General features: G+C 33.0%; 6 protein-coding genes across 6 annotated transcripts in view; 3 read left to right on the top strand and 3 right to left on the bottom strand.

The window, feature by feature from the left end:
* Positions 1 to 318: 318 nt before the first annotated feature.
* LOC146533692 (vesicular glutamate transporter 3-like) lies at positions 319 to 2,572 on the bottom strand. Its single transcript, XM_085195131.1, has 3 exons — positions 2,463 to 2,572; positions 2,060 to 2,192; positions 319 to 1,227 (listed from the first exon to the last, which is right to left on the bottom strand). The coding sequence occupies exons 1-3, from the start codon at positions 2,538 to 2,540 to the stop codon at positions 1,157 to 1,159; spliced, it is 282 nt and encodes a 93-aa protein (XP_085051257.1). The 5' UTR covers positions 2,541 to 2,572; the 3' UTR covers positions 319 to 1,156.
* A 2,171-nt stretch (positions 2,573 to 4,743) lies between these two features.
* Positions 4,744 to 5,106, top strand: LOC146533691 (uncharacterized). The gene has a single exon (XM_085193773.1). The coding sequence runs from the start codon at positions 4,744 to 4,746 to the stop codon at positions 5,104 to 5,106; it is 363 nt and encodes a 120-aa protein (XP_085049899.1).
* A 204-nt stretch (positions 5,107 to 5,310) lies between these two features.
* On the bottom strand, positions 5,311 to 8,145 carry LOC146533690 (vesicular glutamate transporter 3-like). Its single transcript, XM_085194435.1, has 3 exons — positions 8,036 to 8,145; positions 7,633 to 7,765; positions 5,311 to 6,800 (listed from the first exon to the last, which is right to left on the bottom strand). The coding sequence occupies exons 1-3, from the start codon at positions 8,111 to 8,113 to the stop codon at positions 6,730 to 6,732; spliced, it is 282 nt and encodes a 93-aa protein (XP_085050561.1). The 5' UTR covers positions 8,114 to 8,145; the 3' UTR covers positions 5,311 to 6,729.
* Positions 8,146 to 10,502: 2,357 nt separating this feature from the next.
* On the top strand, positions 10,503 to 10,865 carry LOC146533689 (uncharacterized). Its single transcript, XM_085193771.1, has one exon. The coding sequence runs from the start codon at positions 10,503 to 10,505 to the stop codon at positions 10,863 to 10,865; it is 363 nt and encodes a 120-aa protein (XP_085049897.1).
* Positions 10,866 to 12,957: 2,092 nt separating this feature from the next.
* Positions 12,958 to 20,449, bottom strand: part of LOC146533686 (putative inorganic phosphate cotransporter) — a 34,971-nt gene continuing 27,479 nt past the window's right edge. Inside the window, exons 7-11 of the mRNA XM_085194687.1 lie at positions 15,941 to 16,073; positions 15,098 to 15,222; positions 14,685 to 14,804; positions 13,922 to 14,054; positions 12,958 to 13,156 (exon numbers count right to left, since the gene is read on the bottom strand). Of these exons, the coding sequence (XP_085050813.1) occupies positions 13,086 to 13,156; positions 13,922 to 14,054; positions 14,685 to 14,804; positions 15,098 to 15,222; positions 15,941 to 16,073 (582 nt within the window). The 3' untranslated portion in view covers positions 12,958 to 13,085. The remainder of the gene's footprint in view (positions 13,157 to 13,921; positions 14,055 to 14,684; positions 14,805 to 15,097; positions 15,223 to 15,940; positions 16,074 to 20,449) is intronic.
* On the top strand, positions 16,607 to 18,816 carry LOC146533688 (plasma kallikrein-like). The gene is made up of 2 exons (XM_085195174.1): positions 16,607 to 16,613; positions 18,044 to 18,816. The coding sequence occupies exons 1-2, from the start codon at positions 16,607 to 16,609 to the stop codon at positions 18,814 to 18,816; spliced, it is 780 nt and encodes a 259-aa protein (XP_085051300.1).

Below are 20,449 nucleotides of genomic sequence, written 5' to 3'. Positions count from 1 at the left end.
GTACATGATTTTCAGTTATCATAAGAACTAAATGTTGTGACATTATTATAAGCAAGTCTTATGATGTATGGAAATACAGCCATCACTCATCTAGCATCTTTGAATGCGAAACTTTTTTAAGGTTTTCGTACTATTGTTGGCTGTTAGGCATCATCATCATCATCATCATTTTCCTATCTAATAATTACTAACTAATGATGTTATTTATATAATATTTTAAATGGAAAAATATGTGCATCACTAGTTCAATATAATTTACTCTGATTTACTAGGCCTTTTGTGTATATGAAGCAAAGTGATGACTTTGTCCTTTTATTAAATTTATTAATATATTATTTATTTATTCATTATTTTATTTATAAAATCTACAACAGAATTACATTTAAGATATTCAAAGAAAAAATGGAAAAAGAAAGTTATGGATGTAACTGTACATGCGCAGGTTTGACTCTTACCTGTTTTCTCAGACATTAAAAAACATTGTGCCTTTTTGGTGAAAAGAGTGAACCAACATAATATATTGCAAGTCGATAAAATGAATAATAAAGAATGGTTATACAATAAAATATATATAACCAATTCGAACAAACTCCTATTACAATTTAACCTATGGCCTAGAAATTATAAAGACAAGATTGTTTTTATTTAAGCGTTCTGCTAACTGACTGCTATCGTCTATTATCACAAATCTTGTAATTATTTGTGAATTAGCTTTCTTTACCAAAGGGATGCTAACAAATATTGTCAATAAATAACAAATAAATAATTTGTTTCTATAGCAATGAACTAACTTATATTTAAGCTAAGGCACCTTGATTATTATACTAGTTATAATATTTAAGCTTACTGTCCATATTTAACCAACTTAAAAGAAAAGGATTTTATCAGTTCGACATATATATCAAGCAGCTTCACGCTATTTCCTGCAGATAGCAGGGTGGGAACCCTAATGTTATGGTACTCCGTTCCCCATTTTCCACAGAACTTTCGAGGCATTGTGTGTTGAGAGGCGGCTTACCGGAGCAAAGAAAAATTGAAATATTGGTATTTGATAATCCTAGGTAATTGGCAGGTATTTGAAGTCGGTTTAATTATTTTAAACAATATGTTGACTAGTAAATATTTTGTATATAAATAAAATTTCGTTATTCTAGTTTCAAAATTTGTGCTCGCCCGTAGTTTCAATTTTCGATTTCTTTTTATCTTTGGATTTCTTCACTCCATCCTCTGGAAAATTTTAAATATGTAATAATAATTTTTAATATAAGTTTTTAATAATGTTATTGGTAAATTAATGTTTTTAAAATAAGGTAGGTAGAAGAACTTAAACTGAGGCCATATAATAAGACAAAATCTCAATGTTTGTGGGTTCAATCCTCCAATGTTCATTTAAGGGAATTAACGCAATGTCACAAAAAATAGGCGGATATTAGAAGAAGCCACTCCGTAGACAGTCTTTAAAAATGAGTGGGAGAATGAAAACAACATTCGCGTTCACAGTCAGTGGCAGCAGATAAGACGTCATAAATTCACCATGGCAATGTTAAACTCCATCTCCATTATTATTCAAGGAACGTGCCTTTCAATTTTGAATATAAATATGTTTAACTTAAATTTATTTCATTTTTATGCTGTCATGATATTATTCGAAGTCTGCCTTCATCTATGTTATCTTTTTTTTTAAATTCTACTTAAAGTGAGTTTATTTTTATACAGATTCATATTTTTTGCTGCCATAGGCAGAAGGAACCTGAAACCGTTCCCCCCTTTCTCTCGTAACCTTGAAGCAATATAATAATAAGTAATAATAACATTGAATTTTAAGTGGGGGAACTCATCGGTGCACTTTGCCTTCTTACTAGAGCGACGAAATGAGCCAGCTAATGAAAATATTAGGTATTTCATTCCCCCGAGTGGAAATCGAACCCACAACCGTTATGTTTACGCATTGATTATTTCATCAGATTGAAAAAAATATTTTTTTTTCCACCTTTGTTTACTCCGTAAAATAAACACGAAATAACAAAATAGAAAAAAATAATCAAATTGTTTCACTCACCGACCGACGTTTTGATCTTTGGTTCGTTCCAATCCTGTACTTTGCCCGACATGAACAGAATAAAGAACAGGTTGCTAAGGAAGTAGAATGCGATCGATATGAAGAACACCTTTCTCCAGTCGGCGGCACTTGTCTGTAACATTAAAGTGTATTTTTATTTTATTTCATATATTGCTTTGCTTTGATTTTGTTTATTTGTTCACCCAGTAGAGTAGGCAGTAAGAACCTGGGAACGTTCCCATTAGGACACTTCCATTCCCCACTTTTTACGAGTCATCGCATGTAGAATTCCACGTGTTTTGTCTTGTTAGCAGAGCCAGAAATAACTAAGCCGAAAATACATAATTTAACCGAATGGGAAAATTAGAAAAATAAGAAGAAAAAGAAAATAAAAATATCGTACTTCGTCTTTCACAACCGCTGAGACGCTGAAAGGTGCCATTATAGAGAAGATGTTGCCACAGCCGTTTGTGATGACCATTAGGGTGCTAGCAAAATTCGGTGATAGATCGATGTGCGTATCTGAAATTTCAATTAGGTAATTTATATGTCAGTCTATAATAAAGCAGTTTCCGTATATTAGGGGGAATAAAGAGAACCTAATGTTAAGGCATTCCATTCTATATTTTCTGCTCGAATATGAGACATTACCATTGTTGAGTAACGGAGTCCAACGCTACACTTTGTCTATTAAAGTAAAGTAATAGATTCCACGAAGTAGAGATTAAATCCCAATTATTTAACTTATAGATTCTTATTCCGTTTTCTAAATGTAGTAAGCAAAAAAATATATTTTACCAAAAATCCAACGTAATGTGCGCCGTTCAGTCCCACAGTGAGTGTTAACATCGTGACAGCGAGCGGCAGGTGTCCCGCCGGGATGTAAGACAAGGCGAGCAATGTGGCCGCCGGGCCCCAGAACGCTAAGAAATATTATTTTCTTTTACTTTCACGCACACAGTTTCCCGCACATATCAGGGTAGATAGAGAAGGATAGAGAAGAGAGAGATGTTTTAGAAACCTAGTGTTAAAGCAATCCATTCTTAGCAAAACACTTTCGTTCCTCGCTTCCGTCGAATTTTCTGAGCGTTACGCGTTGAGTGGGGGAAGTCAACTCGTTGCATCGTTACCAGTGCGAGGAAACGAAATGAATGGCAATAGGAATTGAACCCCCATCCATCGCGTTTACAGTCGTACGATCGTGCCTCTGCGCCACGACAGCCTCTAACAATATTTATATAGATATAGCAATAAGACAATATGTTAGTAGCCATTTTAAACTTAAAATAAACAATTTTTAGTATCATCTGTAAAAATAATTTGTAACAGAGTTAAGTATTATTCAAGGGTACACAGGATGTACTTATTGTTAAGGCACATTCCTCACTTTCTGTCAAATTTTTAAAATACTGCATGTTTAATGGAATAGTTACAATTAAAAACTCCCGATATAAGGAACTTTTAAAAGTGACCAAAAGGCTAAAAAAGACCTGATATTTAAACGGTTAAAAACGTTTCCTTGAATCAAGGCTAAGACCGCAATAGATTAAGTATGCCTTTCAAGTAAAAAAATGTTAACATGTGACGATTTTGATTTAGCTTCAAATACATGTATTTGGAAGCTACGAGGCCACAAACAAACACACGAGTACATATACATACACAGAAACGTCAAACTAATACAACGTAAAGTAAAACAGCAGTCATTACCAATAGTGTTGAAAATTTTCCTTGACGCAGCAAGAGATAAAATATTTCTGTTGACCAGGAACTCGGCAGTCCAACTGAAGATGAAACTGAGCATGTACATGGCGAAGTATGGTAGCGCTGACAGGAAACCACTCTGTTATTAATAGAAAAATAAAAGTTGAAAAAACTAAAACTATGGCAAAGTATGTGCTCGGAGTATAAATTGTAGTATGCACCTAAACTCGAATAATTTAACCGAGTAACCTCTAAAGAGTTACACTATTAGGGACCTGGCTCAGGACCCGAATAGTGTAACTCAGGACATCATCATCAGTTCAGTGACGGAACTTAAGGCAACGTTTTCTCTAACATATTAATGAAACATAAAACTTTTACTGTTTTATTATATATAACATAAAACCAGCGAAATACATATTTTAATAAAATGTGTTACTTCGTAAGTTTATTATATACTTTTAAAAGTTACCAATATGTACCGTTGTATTTTATTTAAAAATATTATTACACATGTCATTATATTGATAATTTCTGGTATAATATTTGACTATAGTATCAACGTTGATTCTAAAGGATTGAGAGTATTTGATGGGCAAGATGCTGATGCTGGAGAATATCCTTTTGTAGTTGCTTTGGCAAAAAAATATAGAAAAAAACAGAACATTCAAAAATACAACTATTTTTGTACCGGCAGTGTGATTACGCCGGTGTGGACTTTAACCGCGGGCCACTGTGTTTACATTATAATTTCTGTAAAGAATACCCCTGTACATAAGCTAGTTATCCGTTACGTCATTGAAACAGATAATATTACATGGTATACAAGTAATATAGTAGACACAATACTACATCCTACCTTTAAGCTAAGACAAAATATAAAACATAAATTATATGTTAAAAATGATATAGCGTTAGTTAAAACGGATAAAACGCTAATTTCAGAATTTGGGAGACTTAGTACTGTTGATTATCGAACTATGTTTGGTCATACAGTTACAGGAGCTGGCTACGGAAGTATGAATACAGAAGAAGATACTGTAGGAAATACTGTCAAACTTAATAATTCACTTCAAGTGTTCGACGCGGTGATTATCGAATGTGGTGATTATCATGTCCGGAATCGCATACACCCAGCATTGTGTCTGGCGTGGGAGTGCGAGTATCCTTCAACGATATGTGGAGGCGATTCCGGGGGACCAGTTATACATCCTACAGGTATTATTGCAATTCATTCAGCCAGTTCAAATCGAAATTGTAGAAGACTAGGTGTATATGCATCAATCTCAGCGCCGATCAGCCCGTTCCTCGATTGGATAGCTAATAATGTAGGAACATTATGAAATAAGCTAAAATATAATTTCAACCTTGGCTTCGTTAGTCTAATATAAGTGACTATGTTAATGGAATCGGTGGATATAGATAGATAGTACATTGTGTCCTCGCTTAACATTTCATAGTTATAATAACTATGAATATTTTTCTGTGAAATTTTGCAAACATTATAATTTTTAGTCGGCGTTTATATGTAAAATTCAAATAAAACTCAAATGTAATAATATATTTTTATTGCATATCGAATTTAACACTTTTTCCTTTCGAAATATTTTTTCTTTTATCACATAATAAATTCTATAACTAAATTACTTACTTACATAAATTAATAAGAAATAAATAATATTTACATCAACATCACTGATCTTTGGTGATAAAACGCTTGGGTCTCTTGATTTTTATGCAAAAAAAAAATTCTAAATTTTATTGTATGTTCACAAAACCAACAATTGTTAATCTTTAATACCTTTATTTAGTACATGATTTTCAGTTATCATAAGAACTAAATGTTGTGACATTATTATAAGCAAGTCTTATGATGTATGGAAATACAGCCATCACTCATCTAGCATCTTTGAATGCGAAACTTTTTTAAGGTTTTCGTACTATTGTTGGCTGTTAGGCATCATCATCATCATCATCATTTTCCTATCTAATAATTACTAACTAATGATGTTATTTATATAATATTTTAAATGGAAAAATATGTGCATCACTAGTTCAATATAATTTACTCTGATTTACTAGGCCTTTTGTGTATATGAAGCAAAGTGATGACTTTGTCCTTTTATTAAATTTATTAATATATTATTTATTTATTCATTATTTTATTTATAAAATCTACAACAGAATTACATTTAAGATATTCAAAGAAAAAATGGAAAAAGAAAATTATGGATGTAACTGTACATGCGCAGGTTTGACTCTTACCTGTTTTCTCAGACATTAAAAAACATTGTGCCTTTTTGGTGAAAAGAGTGAACCAACATAATATATTGCAAGTCGATAAAATGAATAATAAAGAATGGTTATACAATAAAATATATATAACCAATTCGAACAAACTCCTATTACAATTTAACCTATGGCCTAGAAATTATAAAGACAAGATTGTTTTTATTTAAGCGTTCTGCTAACTGACTGCTATCGTCTATTATCACAAATCTTGTAATTATTTGTGAATTAGCTTTCTTTACCAAAGGGATGCTAACAAATATTGTCAATAAATAACAAATAAATAATTTGTTTCTATAGCAATGAACTAACTTATATTTAAGCTAAGGCACCTTGATTATTATACTAGTTATAATATTTAAGCTTACTGTCCATATTTAACCAACTTAAAAGAAAAGGATTTTATCAGTTCGACATATATATCAAGCAGCTTCACGCTATTTCCTGCAGATAGCAGGGTGGGAACCCTAATGTTATGGTACTCCGTTCCCCATTTTCCACAGAACTTTCGAGGCATTGTGTGTTGAGAGGCGGCTTACCGGAGCAAAGAAAAATTGAAATATTGGTATTTGATAATCCTAGGTAATTGGCAGGTATTTGAAGTCGGTTTAATTATTTTAAACAATATGTTGACTAGTAAATATTTTGTATATAAATAAAATTTCGTTATTCTAGTTTCAAAATTTGTGCTCGCCCGTAGTTTCAATTTTCGATTTCTTTTTATCTTTGGATTTCTTCACTCCATCCTCTGGAAAATTTTAAATATGTAATAATAATTTTTAATATAAGTTTTTAATAATGTTATTGGTAAATTAATGTTTTTAAAATAAGGTAGGTAGAAGAACTTAAACTGAGGCCATATAATAAGACAAAATCTCAATGTTTGTGGGTTCAATCCTCCAATGTTCATTTAAGGGAATTAACGCAATGTCACAAAAAATAGGCGGATATTAGAAGAAGCCACTCCGTAGACAGTCTTTAAAAATGAGTGGGAGAATGAAAACAACATTCGCGTTCACAGTCAGTGGCAGCAGATAAGACGTCATAAATTCACCATGGCAATGTTAAACTCCATCTCCATTATTATTCAAGGAACGTGCCTTTCAATTTTGAATATAAATATGTTTAACTTAAATTTATTTCATTTTTATGCTGTCATGATATTATTCGAAGTCTGCCTTCATCTATGTTATCTTTTTTTTTAAATTCTACTTAAAGTGAGTTTATTTTTATACAGATTCATATTTTTTGCTGCCATAGGCAGAAGGAACCTGAAACCGTTCCCCCCTTTCTCTCGTAACCTTGAAGCAATATAATAATAAGTAATAATAACATTGAATTTTAAGTGGGGGAACTCATCGGTGCACTTTGCCTTCTTACTAGAGCGACGAAATGAGCCAGCTAATGAAAATATTAGGTATTTCATTCCCCCGAGTGGAAATCGAACCCACAACCGTTATGTTTACGCATTGATTATTTCATCAGATTGAAAAAAATATTTTTTTTTCCACCTTTGTTTACTCCGTAAAATAAACACGAAATAACAAAATAGAAAAAAATAATCAAATTGTTTCACTCACCGACCGACGTTTTGATCTTTGGTTCGTTCCAATCCTGTACTTTGCCCGACATGAACAGAATAAAGAACAGGTTGCTAAGGAAGTAGAATGCGATCGATATGAAGAACACCTTTCTCCAGTCGGCGGCACTTGTCTGTAACATTAAAGTGTATTTTTATTTTATTTCATATATTGCTTTGCTTTGATTTTGTTTATTTGTTCACCCAGTAGAGTAGGCAGTAAGAACCTGGGAACGTTCCCATTAGGACACTTCCATTCCCCACTTTTTACGAGTCATCGCATGTAGAATTCCACGTGTTTTGTCTTGTTAGCAGAGCCAGAAATAACTAAGCCGAAAATACATAATTTAACCGAATGGGAAAATTAGAAAAATAAGAAGAAAAAGAAAATAAAAATATCGTACTTCGTCTTTCACAACCGCTGAGACGCTGAAAGGTGCCATTATAGAGAAGATGTTGCCACAGCCGTTTGTGATGACCATTAGGGTGCTAGCAAAATTCGGTGATAGATCGATGTGCGTATCTGAAATTTCAATTAGGTAATTTATATGTCAGTCTATAATAAAGCAGTTTCCGTATATTAGGGGGAATAAAGAGAACCTAATGTTAAGGCATTCCATTCTATATTTTCTGCTCGAATATGAGACATTACCATTGTTGAGTAACGGAGTCCAACGCTACACTTTGTCTATTAAAGTAAAGTAATAGATTCCACGAAGTAGAGATTAAATGCCAATTATTTAACTTATAGATTCTTATTCCGTTTTCTAAATGTAGTAAGCAAAAAAATATATTTTACCAAAAATCCAACGTAATGTGCGCCGTTCAGTCCCACAGTGAGTGTTAACATCGTGACAGCGAGCGGCAGGTGTCCCGCCGGGATGTAAGACAAGGCGAGCAATGTGGCCGCCGGGCCCCAGAACGCTAAGAAATATTATTTTCTTTTACTTTCACGCACACAGTTTCCCGCACATATCAGGGTAGATAGAGAAGGATAGAGAAGAGAGAGATGTTTTAGAAACCTAGTGTTAAAGCAATCCATTCTTAGCAAAACACTTTCGTTCCTCGCTTCCGTCGAATTTTCTGAGCGTTACGCGTTGAGTGGGGGAAGTCAACTCGTTGCATCGTTACCAGTGCGAGGAAACGAAATGAATGGCAATAGGAATTGAACCCCCATCCATCGCGTTTACAGTCGTACGATCGTGCCTCTGCGCCACGACAGCCTCTAACAATATTTATATAGATATAGCAATAAGACAATATGTTAGTAGCCATTTTAAACTTAAAATAAACAATTTTTAGTATCATCTGTAAAAATAATTTGTAACAGAGTTAAGTATTATTCAAGGGTACACAGGATGTACTTATTGTTAAGGCACATTCCTCACTTTCTGTCAAATTTTTAAAATACTGCATGTTTAATGGAATAGTTACAATTAAAAACTCCCGATATAAGGAACTTTTAAAAGTGACCAAAAGGCTAAAAAAGACCTGATATTTAAACGGTTAAAAACGTTTCCTTGAATCAAGGCTAAGACCGCAATAGATTAAGTATGCCTTTCAAGTAAAAAAATGTTAACATGTGACGATTTTGATTTAGCTTCAAATACATGTATTTGGAAGCTACGAGGCCACAAACAAACACACGAGTACATATACATACACAGAAACGTCAAACTAATACAACGTAAAGTAAAACAGCAGTCATTACCAATAGTGTTGAAAATTTTCCTTGACGCAGCAAGAGATAAAATATTTCTGTTGACCAGGAACTCGGCAGTCCAACTGAAGATGAAACTGAGCATGTACATGGCGAAGTATGGTAGCGCTGACAGGAAACCACTCTGTTATTAATAGAAAAATAAAAGTTGAAAAAACTAAAACTATGGCAAAGTATGTGCTCGGAGTATAAATTGTAGTATGCACCTAAACTCGAATAATTTAACCGAGTAACCTCTAAAGAGTTACACTATTAGGGACCTGGCTCAGGACCCGAATAGTGTAACTCAGGACATCATCATCAGTTCAGTGACGGAACTTAAGGCAACGTTTTCTCTAACATATTAATGAAACATAAAACAAAGCAATTGGTGAAAATTTTAAGTAAATCGGTTCAGTAGTACTTTTGGAGATAAACGTGATCATACATACAGACAGACAGACAAGAAATTAAAAAAAAAATTTTTGCTTTCTAATATTTTTAAGTATCTCTCTCTCTCTCTCTCTATCCATTTCAGTTAAAATACTAAATGTACAGACAATATATTTTTACTGTTTTATTATATATAACATAAAACCAGCGAAATACATATTTTAATAAAATGTGTTACTTCGTAAGTTTATTATATACTTTTAAAAGTTACCAATATGTACCGTTGTATTTTATTTAAAAATATTATTACACATGTCATTATATTGATAATTTCTGGTATAATATTTGACTATAGTATCAACGTTGATTCTAAAGGATTGAGAGTATTTGATGGGCAAGATGCTGATGCTGGAGAATATCCTTTTGTAGTTGCTTTGGCAAAAAAATATAGAAAAAAACAGAACATTCAAAAATACAACTATTTTTGTACCGGCAGTGTGATTACGCCGGTGTGGACTTTAACCGCGGGCCACTGTGTTTACATTATAATTTCTGTAAAGAATACCCCTGTACATAAGCTAGTTATCCGTTACGTCATTGAAACAGATAATATTACATGGTATACAAGTAATATAGTAGACACAATACTACATCCTACCTTTAAGCTAAGACAAAATATAAAACATAAATTATATGTTAAAAATGATATAGCGTTAGTTAAAACGGATAAAACGCTAATTTCAGAATTTGGGAGACTTAGTACTGTTGATTATCGAACTATGTTTGGTCATACAGTTACAGGAGCTGGCTACGGAAGTATGAATACAGAAGAAGATACTGTAGGAAATACTGTCAAACTTAATAATTCACTTCAAGTGTTCGACGCGGTGATTATCGAATGTGGTGATTATCATGTCCGGAATCGCATACACCCAGCATTGTGTCTGGCGTGGGAGTGCGAGTATCCTTCAACGATATGTGGAGGCGATTCCGGGGGACCAGTTATACATCCTACAGGTATTATTGCAATTCATTCAGCCAGTTCAAATCGAAATTGTAGAAGACTAGGTGTATATGCATCAATCTCAGCGCCGATCAGCCCGTTCCTCGATTGGATAGCTAATAATGTAGGAACATTATGAAATAAGCTAAAATATAATTTCAACCTTGGCTTCGTTAGTCTAATATAAGTGACTATGTTAATGGAATCGGTGGATATAGATAGATAGTACATTGTGTCCTCGCTTAACATTTCATAGTTATAATAACTATGAATATTTTTCTGTGAAATTTTGCAAACATTATAATTTTTAGTCGGCGTTTATATGTAAAATTCAAATAAAACTCAAATGTAATAATATATTTTTATTGCATATCGAATTTAACACTTTTTCCTTTCGAAATATTTTTTCTTTTATCACATAATAAATTCTATAACTAAATTACTTACTTACATAAATTAATAAGAAATAAATAATATTTACATCAACATCACTGATCTTTGGTGATAAAACGCTTGGGTCTCTTGATTTTTATGCAAAAAAAAAATTCTAAATTTTATTGTATGTTCACAAAACCAACAATTGTTAATCTTTAATACCTTTATTTAGTACATGATTTTCAGTTATCATCTATATATATAAAAGGACTTGTCCTCACTGACTGAGGTAAGACGCACGCACAGCCGAAACCGCTAATGGTAGAAACGTTAAATTTGGACACATAATTACTTTCGTAATCTGGACATCCACTAAGAAAGGATTTTGTAAAATTTTAACCCTAAGGGGGTGAGACAGGGGTTAAAAGTTTGTATGAAAAAAAAATTAAATCGGCACCGATTCTTATAAAACTTGAAATTTAGATTTTTAAAAGTATTTAATTGAATACGTGTTTCATAGTTTTCTAGAATTCTCCCGCTAAGGGTGCAAATGAGGGGTTGAAAGTTTGTATGAAAAAAATCTTAAATCGCCACTGATTTTTATAAAATTTGAAATTTAGACTCTTAAAAATATTTAATTGAATATGTGTTTCATGGTTTTCTAGAATTCACCCCCTAAGGATGCAAATAAGGGGTTGAAAGTTTGTATGGAAAAATCTTCAAATCGCCACCGATTTTTATAAAATTTGAAATTTAGACTCTTAAAAATATTTAATTGAACACAATGTTTCATGGTTTATTAGAATTCACTCCTAAATAAGCTAGCGAAGCTGCGCGCGTCCGCTAGTAAGAACTAAATGTTGTGACATTATTATAAGCAAGTCTTATGATGTATGGAAATACAGCCATCACTCATCTAGCATCTTTGAATGCGAAACTTTTTTAAGGTTTTCGTACTATTGTTGGCTGTTAGGCATCATCATCATCATCATCATTTTCCTATCTAATAATTACTAACTAATGATGTTATTTATATAATATTTTAAATGGAAAAATATGTGCATCACTAGTTCAATATAATTTACTCTGATTTACTAGGCCTTTTTGTGTAAGTGATGACTTTGTCCTTTTATTAAATTTATTCATATATTATTTATTTATTCATTATTTTATTTATAAAATCTACAACAGAATTACATTTAAGATATTCAAAGAAAAAATGGAAAAAGAAAATTATGGATGTAACTGTACATGCGCAGGTTTGACTCTTACCTGTTTTCTCAGACATTAAAAAACATTGTGCCTTTTTGGTGAAAAGAGTGAACCAACATAATATATTGCAAGTCGATAAAATGAATAATAAAGAATGGTTATACAATAAAATATATATAACCAATTCGAACAAACTCCTATTACAATTTAACTTATGGCCTAGAAATTATAAAGAGAGAAGACAAGATTTTTTTATTTAAGCGTTCCCCTTATTAATATAGACTGCTATTGTCCATTATCACAAATTTTGTAAATATTTGTGAGTTAACTCTCTTTACCAAAGGGATGTTAACAAATATTGTCAATAAATAACAAATAAATAATTTGTTTCTATAGCAATGAACTAACTTATATTTAAGCTAAGGCACCTTGATTATTATACTAGTTATAATATTTAAGCTTACCGTCCATATTTAAAGAACCTAAAAGAAAAGAATTTTATCAGTTCGACATATATATGAAGCAGCTTCACGCTATTTTCTGCAGATAGCAGGGTGGGAACCTAATGTTATGGTACTCCGTTCCCCATTTTCCACAGAACTTTCGAGGCATTGTGTGTTGAGAGGCGGCTTACCGGAGCAAAGTAAAATTGAAATATTGGTATTTGATAATCCTAGGTAATTGGCAGGTATTTGAAGTCGGTTTAATTATTTTAAACAATATGTTGACTAGTAAATATTTTGTATATAAATAAAATTTCGTTATTCTAGTTTCAGAATTTGTGTTCGCCTGTTGTTTCAATTTTCGATTTCTTTTTATCTTTGGATTTCTTCACTCCATCCTCTGGAAATTTTAAATATGATAATGTTATTGGTAAATTTATGTTATCAAAATAAGGTAGGTAGAAGAACTTAAACTGAGGCCATCGATAATAGGACAATATCTCAATGTTTGTGGGTTCAATCCTCCAATGTTCATTTAAGGGAATTAACGCAATGTCACAAAAAATAGGCGGATCTTAGAAGTAACCACTCCGTAGACAGTCTTTAAAAATGAGTGGGAGAATGAAAACAACATTCGCGTTCACAGTAAGACGTCATAAATTCACCATGGCAATGTTAAAATCTATCTTCATTATTATTCAAGGAACGTGCCTTTCAATTTTGAATATAAATATGTTTAACTTAAATTTATTTCATTTTTATGCTGTCATGGTATTATTCGAAGTCTGCCTTCATCTATGTTATCTTTTTTTTTTTAGTCTACTTGAAGTGAGTTTATTTTTATACAGATTCATGTTTTTTGCTGCATAAGCAGAAGGAACCTGAAACCGTTCCCCACTTTCTCTCGTAACCTTGAAGCAACATAATAATAAGTAATAATAACATTGAATTTTAAGTGAGGGTGCACTCATCGGTGCACTTTGCCTTCTTACTAGAGCGAGGAAATGAGCCAGCTAATGAAAATATTAGGTATTTCATTCCCCCGAGTGGAAATCGAACCCACAACCGTTACGTTTACGCATTTTTTTCCACCTTTGTTTACTCCGTAAAATAAATACGAAATAACAAAATAGAAAAAAATAATCAAATTAATTATTTCACTCACCGACCGACGTTTTGATCTTTGGTTCGTTCCAATCCTGTACTTTGCCCGACATGAACAGAATAAAGAACAGGTTGCTAAGGAAGTAGAATGCGATCGATATGAAGAACACCTTTCTCCAGTCGGCGGCACTTGTCTGTAACATTAAGGTGTATATTTATTTTATTTTATATCTTAATACATATTGTTTATGTTTATTTGGGCATCTAGCAGCGTAGGCAGAGAGAACTTGGGAACGCAGTGTTAAGACACTCCATAGCCACTAGGACACTTCCGTTCCCCACTTTCTACCAAATTTTGGAGGCATTGCGTATTGAATGGCGGAACTCAACGCCGCGTCTTTGCCTCGTTACTAGAACGAGTTAATGAAAATATTGAATATTTAGAAAACTTAATTGTTCATAAGTAATTTTGAGATTATAATATTATGCTTAATCGATATAAGCAAAATATTACTTTTAATTGAAATTGAAATTTCATATAGAAATAGAAAATAGAATTTATTCTTCAAACATTTTTTAAAAATATCTTAAGACTTTTATATTATTATTCAAGCTTTGCGCTTTATTTTGCATATACCACGATAGACAGAGTAAACCCCATTCTTCTTTCCCAAATTCTGCCCAATTTTCGAGTCATCGCGTGCGGAATTCAGCGTGTTAGTATCTAGTTAGCAGAGCCAGGAATCAAAAATAACTCATTTAACCGAATGGGAGAATTTTGGAAAAATAAGAAGAAGAAGAAAATAAAAATTAAAATATCGTACTTCGTCTTTCACAACCGCTGAGACGCTCAAAGGTGCCATTATAGAGAAGATGTTGCCACAGCCGTTTGTGATGCCCATTAGGGTGCTAGCAAAATTCGGTGATAGATCGATGTGCGATATCTGAAATTTCAATTAGGTAATTTATGTGTCAGTCTATAATAAAGCAGTTTCCGTATATTAGGGTGAATAAAGAGAATCTAGTCTATGTCTTAACGACATTCCATTCTATATTTTATGCTCAAATATGAGACATTGCCATTGTTGAGTAACGGAACCCAACGCTACACTTTGTCTATTAGAGTAAAGAAATAGATTCCACGAAGTAGAGATCGAATCCAAAAATTATTCTTATAGATTCTTATTCCGTCTTCTAAATGTAGTAAGCAAAAAAATATTTTAATACAATAACGTACCAAAAATCCAACATAATGTGCGCCGTTCAGTCCCACAGTGAGTGTTAACATCGTGACAGCGAGCGGCAGGTGTCCCGCAGGAATGTAAGACAAGGCGAGCAGTGTGGCCGCCGGGCCCCAGAACGCTAAAAAATATTATTTTCTTTTAGTTTCACGCACACAGTTTCCCGCATATATCAGGGTAGATAGAGAAGGATAGAGAAGAGAGAGATGGAATAGGAACCTAGTGTTAAAGCGATTCTTCTCAAAACACTTTCATTTCTAGCTTTCGTCGATTTTTTTGAGCATTACGTGTTGAGTGGAGGAAGTCAACTCGTTGCCTCGTTACCAGTGCGAGGAAATGAAATGAATGGGAATAGGAATTGAACCCACATCTAAGATAGATATAGCAATAAGACAATATGTTAGTTGCCGTTTTAAACTTAAAATAATTATTTTTAGTATGATCTGTAAAAATAATTTGTAACAGAGTAAAGTATTATTCAAGGGTACACAGGATATACTCAGTGATAAGACACATTCTTCTTTCTGTCAAATTCTTAAAATACTGCATGTTTAATAGTTACAATTAAAAACTCCCGATACAAGGAACTTTTAAAAGTGACCAAAAACCTAAAAAAGACCTGATATTTAAACAGTTAAAAACGTTTCCTTGAATCAAGGCTAAGACCGCAATAGATTAAGTATGCCTTTCAAGTAAAAAAATGTTAACATGTGACGATTTTGATTTAGCTTCAAATACATGTATTTGGAAGCTACGATGCCACAAACAAACACACGAGTACATATATATACACAGAAACGTCAAACTAATACAACGTAAAGTAAAACAGCAGTCATTACCAATAGTGTTGAAAATTTTCCTTGACGCAGCAAGAGATAAAATATTTCTGTTGATCAGGAACTCAGCAGTCCAACTGAAGATGAAACTGAGCATGTACATGGCGAAGTATGGTAGCGCTGACAGGAAACCACTCTGTTATTAATAGAAAAATAAAAGTTGAAAAAACTAAAACTATGGCAAAGTATGTGCTCGGAGTATAAATTGTAGTATGCACCTAAACTCGAATAATTTAACCGAGTAACCTCTAAAGAGTTACACTATTAGGGACCTGGCTCAGGACCCGAATAGTGTAACTCAGGACATCATCATCAGTTCAGTGACGGAACTTAAGGCAACGTTTTCTCTAACATATTAATGAAACATAAAACAAAGCAATTGGTGAAAGTTTTAAGTAAATCGGTTCAGTACTTTTGGAGATAAACGTGATCATACATACAGACAGACAAACAAGAAATTAAAAAAATATATATTTTTGCTTTCTAATATTTTTAAGTATCTCTCTCTCTCTCCCTCTCTCTCTCTCTATCCATTTCAGTTAAAATACTAAATGTACAGACAATATATTTTTACTGTTTTATTATATATAACATAAAACCAGCGAAATACAAATTTTAATAAAATGTGTTACTTCGTAAGTTTATTATATACTTTTAAAAGTTACCAATATGTACCGTTGTATTTTATTTAAAAACTAGCGACCCTCTTGCGGCTTCGCCCGCTTTTACTACTGGATTATTCATATGTTTGCAAAGCACTTAAGATAATGTGAAAATTAATTAAACCCTAATACAACCCGCATTTTCGTAGTTTCTATAAGGATTTTCCAATTGTTTTAGACAGCAAGGATTTCTTAGTAGGTACCGTAACTTTAAATCTGTGCTACTAATCTTTTCAAGTACTTATTAAAATATATTTAAATGACTATTTTTAGATAGTTAAATGACTATTTTTAAACAGATGAAATTATAAACAAAAACCTACCTACTAATAACTACTACAAAAAATATGAAACCAAATATATCGCGCTGAAATAATACATTCAACTCCAATTATCCAATACGTGCAAACGCATTTAACTCTTCGTTGCTATAGAGGCAGGCGGGTTTTTTTTTTTCGAGCTTGTGGTTAATGCTGAAGAGGGTATTCTGTCCCTGATGAAAAGCAAGCACTACGTGGCTGCCTGTGAGGAAAATTAAATAGAATGCATCGGCCGGGAATCGAACCCGGGCCGCCCGCGTGGCCGGCGAGCATTCTACCACTGAACCACGGATGCGTGTAAGGCAGGCGGGCGCGGCGGACACATGGCGAGTGGCGAGCCGTTTCGCACCAAGGATTTTTTGATATTGTAACAACTTCTAAAGTACTTATTAAAATGAAAAACAGTGAAAGACAGTTTTGGTCTACATTAAATTGCCAACGTAACTAATATACTTATTTATATGCTGAGAGTAAGGGATAAATGAAACTTGAATGTGTCAACGGCGGGATGTGTCAACAATTAAATGCGTTTTTCTGTAAAACTATTCGCAATTTCGAAATAGTGTAAAAAGCAAATTTTATCTTCGTTTAATGTAAAAATTTAATAAAGTATTTTAAAGGATAAGGATTAATACCGTTATGGAAAAATATCGCTCACAATAAAAAATACATTGAAATTATTATTTTTAGACAGAAATATGATTACTACACGTTATTCTTAAAAGATACGAATATGCTCTCGCGGACTTTTTTGTAGATCTTATTAAGAGGAACAATACTCCAGTACATTATTTTCATGCAGTACTTACCATTAAAGCAGCGCTTGCGCGAAAGTGTCTCAACGGGTAGGACTTTATACACATTTATCGTATTTATGTTAATTTACATAAAAATGTACAAATAATAAACTATATATAAACCTTCTACGAAAAATACTCGACCTAATGGTGAAAAACGTATTAAAATCCGTTGAGTGGTTTAGAAGAAGAAGAGTTAGAAACAACAGACAGACACGAAAAGCGACTTTGTTTTATAAGATATAGGATAGGATATTATTACACATGTCATTATATTGATAATTCCTGGTATAATATTTGACTATGGTATCAACGTTGATTCTAAAGGATTGAGAGTATTTGATGGGCAAGATGCTGATGCTGGAGAATATCCTTTTGTAGTTGCGTTGGCAATAAAATATAGAAAAAAACAGAACATTGAAAAATACAGATATTTTTGTACTGGCAGTGTGATTACGCCGGTGTGGACTTTGACCGCGGGCCACTGTATTTACGTGAAAATTTCTGTAATGAATACCCCTGTACCTAAGCTAGTTATACGTTACGTCATAGAAACAGATAATATTACATGGTATACAAGTAATATAGTAGAAACAATACTACATCCTACCTTTAAGCTAAGAGAAAATATAAAATTTAAATTATATATTAAAAATGATATAGCGTTAGTTAAAACGGAAAAAACGCTAATTTCAGAATTTGGGAGACTTAGTACTGTTGATTATCGAACTATGTTTGGTCATACAGTTACAGGAGCTGGCTACGGAGATATGAATACAGAAGAAGGCACTGTAGGAAATCCTATCAAACTTAATAATTCACTTCAAGTGTTCGACGCAGTGATTATCAAATGTGGTGATTATCATGTCCGAAATCACATACACCCAGCATTGTGTCTGGCGTGGGAGTGCGAGTATCCTTCAACAATATGTGGAGGCGATTCCGGGGGACCAGTTATACATCCTACAGGTATTATTGCAATTCATTCAGCCAGTTCAAATCGAAATTGTAGAAGAGAAGGACTAGGTGTATATGCATCAATCTCAGCGCCGATCAGCCCGTTCCTCTATTGGATAGTTAATAATGTCGGAACATTATGAAATAAGCTAAAATATAATTTCAATCTTGGCTTCATTGGATTGTTCATCAAATTAAAGACACATAATAAATATGTAAATTAGAGAACCAGTTGACGTGTACAACACACATTACCATAGCACAGTGTATCATTTTATATAAAAACTAGCGACCCTCTTGCGGCTTCGCCCGCTTTTACTACTGGATTATTCATATAATCTATGTTTGCAAAGCACTTAAGATAATGTGAAAATTAATTGAACCCTAATGCAACCCGCATTTTCGTAGTTTCAATAAGGATTTTCCAATTGTTTTACACAGCAAGGATTTTTTAGTAGGTACCGTAATTTTAAATCTGTGCTACTAATCTTTTCAAGTACTTATCCTATATCTTATAAAACAAAGTCGCTTTTCGTGTCTGTCTGAACTTTCTAACTCTTCTTCTTCTAAACCACCCAACAGATTTTTATGCGGTTTTCACCATTAGGTCGAGTATTTCTCAGGGAAGGTTTATATATAGTTTATTATTTGTACATTCTTATATAAATTAACATAAATACGATAAATGTGTCTAAAGTCCTACCCGTTGAGACACTTTCGCGCATGCGCTGCTTTAATGGTAAGTACTACATGAAAAAAATGTACTGGAGTATTATTCCTCTTAATAAGATCTACAAAAAAGTCCGCGAGAGCATATTTTTATCTTTTAAGGATAACGTGTAGTGATCATATTTCTGTCTAAAAATAGTAATTTCAATATATTTTTTATTGTGAGGGATATTTTTCCGTAATGGTATTAATCCTTATCCTTTAAAATACTTTATTAATTTTCTACGTTAAATGAAGATAAAATTTGCTTTTTACACTATTTCGAAATTGCGAATAATTTTAGAGAAAAACGCATTTAATTGTTGACACATCACGCCGTTGACTCATCAGCTGCGCCGACTCAAGTTTCACTTATCCCTTACTCTCAGCATATAAATAAGTATATTAGTTACGTTGGCCATTTAATGTAGATCAAAACTGTCTTTTACTGTTTTTTCATTTTAATAAGTACTTTAGAAGTTGTTACAATATCAAAACATCCTTGCTGCGAAACGCGCCTCGCGACGTTTTGCTTATACAAGCGCGTCATGAGCAGTCATCGGTGGTTCAGTGGTAGAATGCTCGCCTGCCACGCGGGCAACCCGGGTTCGATTCCCGGTATTATTTCAGCGCGATATATTTGGTTTCATATTTTTTGTAGTAGTTATTAGTATTAGTATTAAAAATAGTCATTTATCTATCTAAAAATAGTCATTTAAATATATTTTAATAAGTACTTGAAAAGATTAGCAGCACAGATTTAACATTACGGTACCTACTAAAAAATCCTCGCCGAGTAAAACAATTGGAAAATACTTATTGAAACTACGAAAATGCGGGTTGCATTAGAGTTTAATTAATTTTCACATTATCTTAAGTGCTTTGCAAACATACATTATATGAATAATCCAGTAGTAAAAGCGGGCGAAGCCGCAAGGGGGTCGCTAGTCTATATATATAAAGGACTTGTCCTCACTGACTGAGGTAAGACGTACGCACAGCCGTAACCGCTAATGGTAGAAACTTGATATTTGGACAAATGTTTACTTTCGTAATTTGGACATCCAC

The sequence above is a fragment of the Heliconius melpomene genome, chromosome 12, assembly GCF_056956725.1.
Source record: "Heliconius melpomene rosina isolate 202511_hmr_F chromosome 12, ASM5695672v1, whole genome shotgun sequence".
Classification (NCBI taxonomy): domain Eukaryota; kingdom Metazoa; phylum Arthropoda; class Insecta; order Lepidoptera; family Nymphalidae; genus Heliconius; species Heliconius melpomene.
The sequence above is the reverse complement of the archived record's forward strand: the minus strand, read 5'-3'. Positions and strand labels throughout refer to the sequence as shown.

Coding starts and splice junctions, on each gene's coding strand:
- LOC146533692 (XM_085195131.1), bottom strand. CDS start 2,540: ATGGTCATCACAAACGGCTGTGGCAACATCTTCTCTATAATGGCACCT. Junction 2,193..2,462: donor CAGCGGTTGTGAAAGACGAA/GTACGATATTTT, acceptor TTAATGTTACAG/ACAAGTGCCGCCGACTGGAG. Junction 1,228..2,059: donor AAAGATCAAAACGTCGGTCG/GTGAGTGAAACA, acceptor AAAATTTTCCAG/AGGATGGAGTGAAGAAATCC.
- LOC146533691 (XM_085193773.1), top strand. CDS start 4,744: ATGTTTGGTCATACAGTTACAGGAGCTGGCTACGGAAGTATGAATACA.
- LOC146533690 (XM_085194435.1), bottom strand. CDS start 8,113: ATGGTCATCACAAACGGCTGTGGCAACATCTTCTCTATAATGGCACCT. Junction 7,766..8,035: donor CAGCGGTTGTGAAAGACGAA/GTACGATATTTT, acceptor TTAATGTTACAG/ACAAGTGCCGCCGACTGGAG. Junction 6,801..7,632: donor AAAGATCAAAACGTCGGTCG/GTGAGTGAAACA, acceptor AAAATTTTCCAG/AGGATGGAGTGAAGAAATCC.
- LOC146533689 (XM_085193771.1), top strand. CDS start 10,503: ATGTTTGGTCATACAGTTACAGGAGCTGGCTACGGAAGTATGAATACA.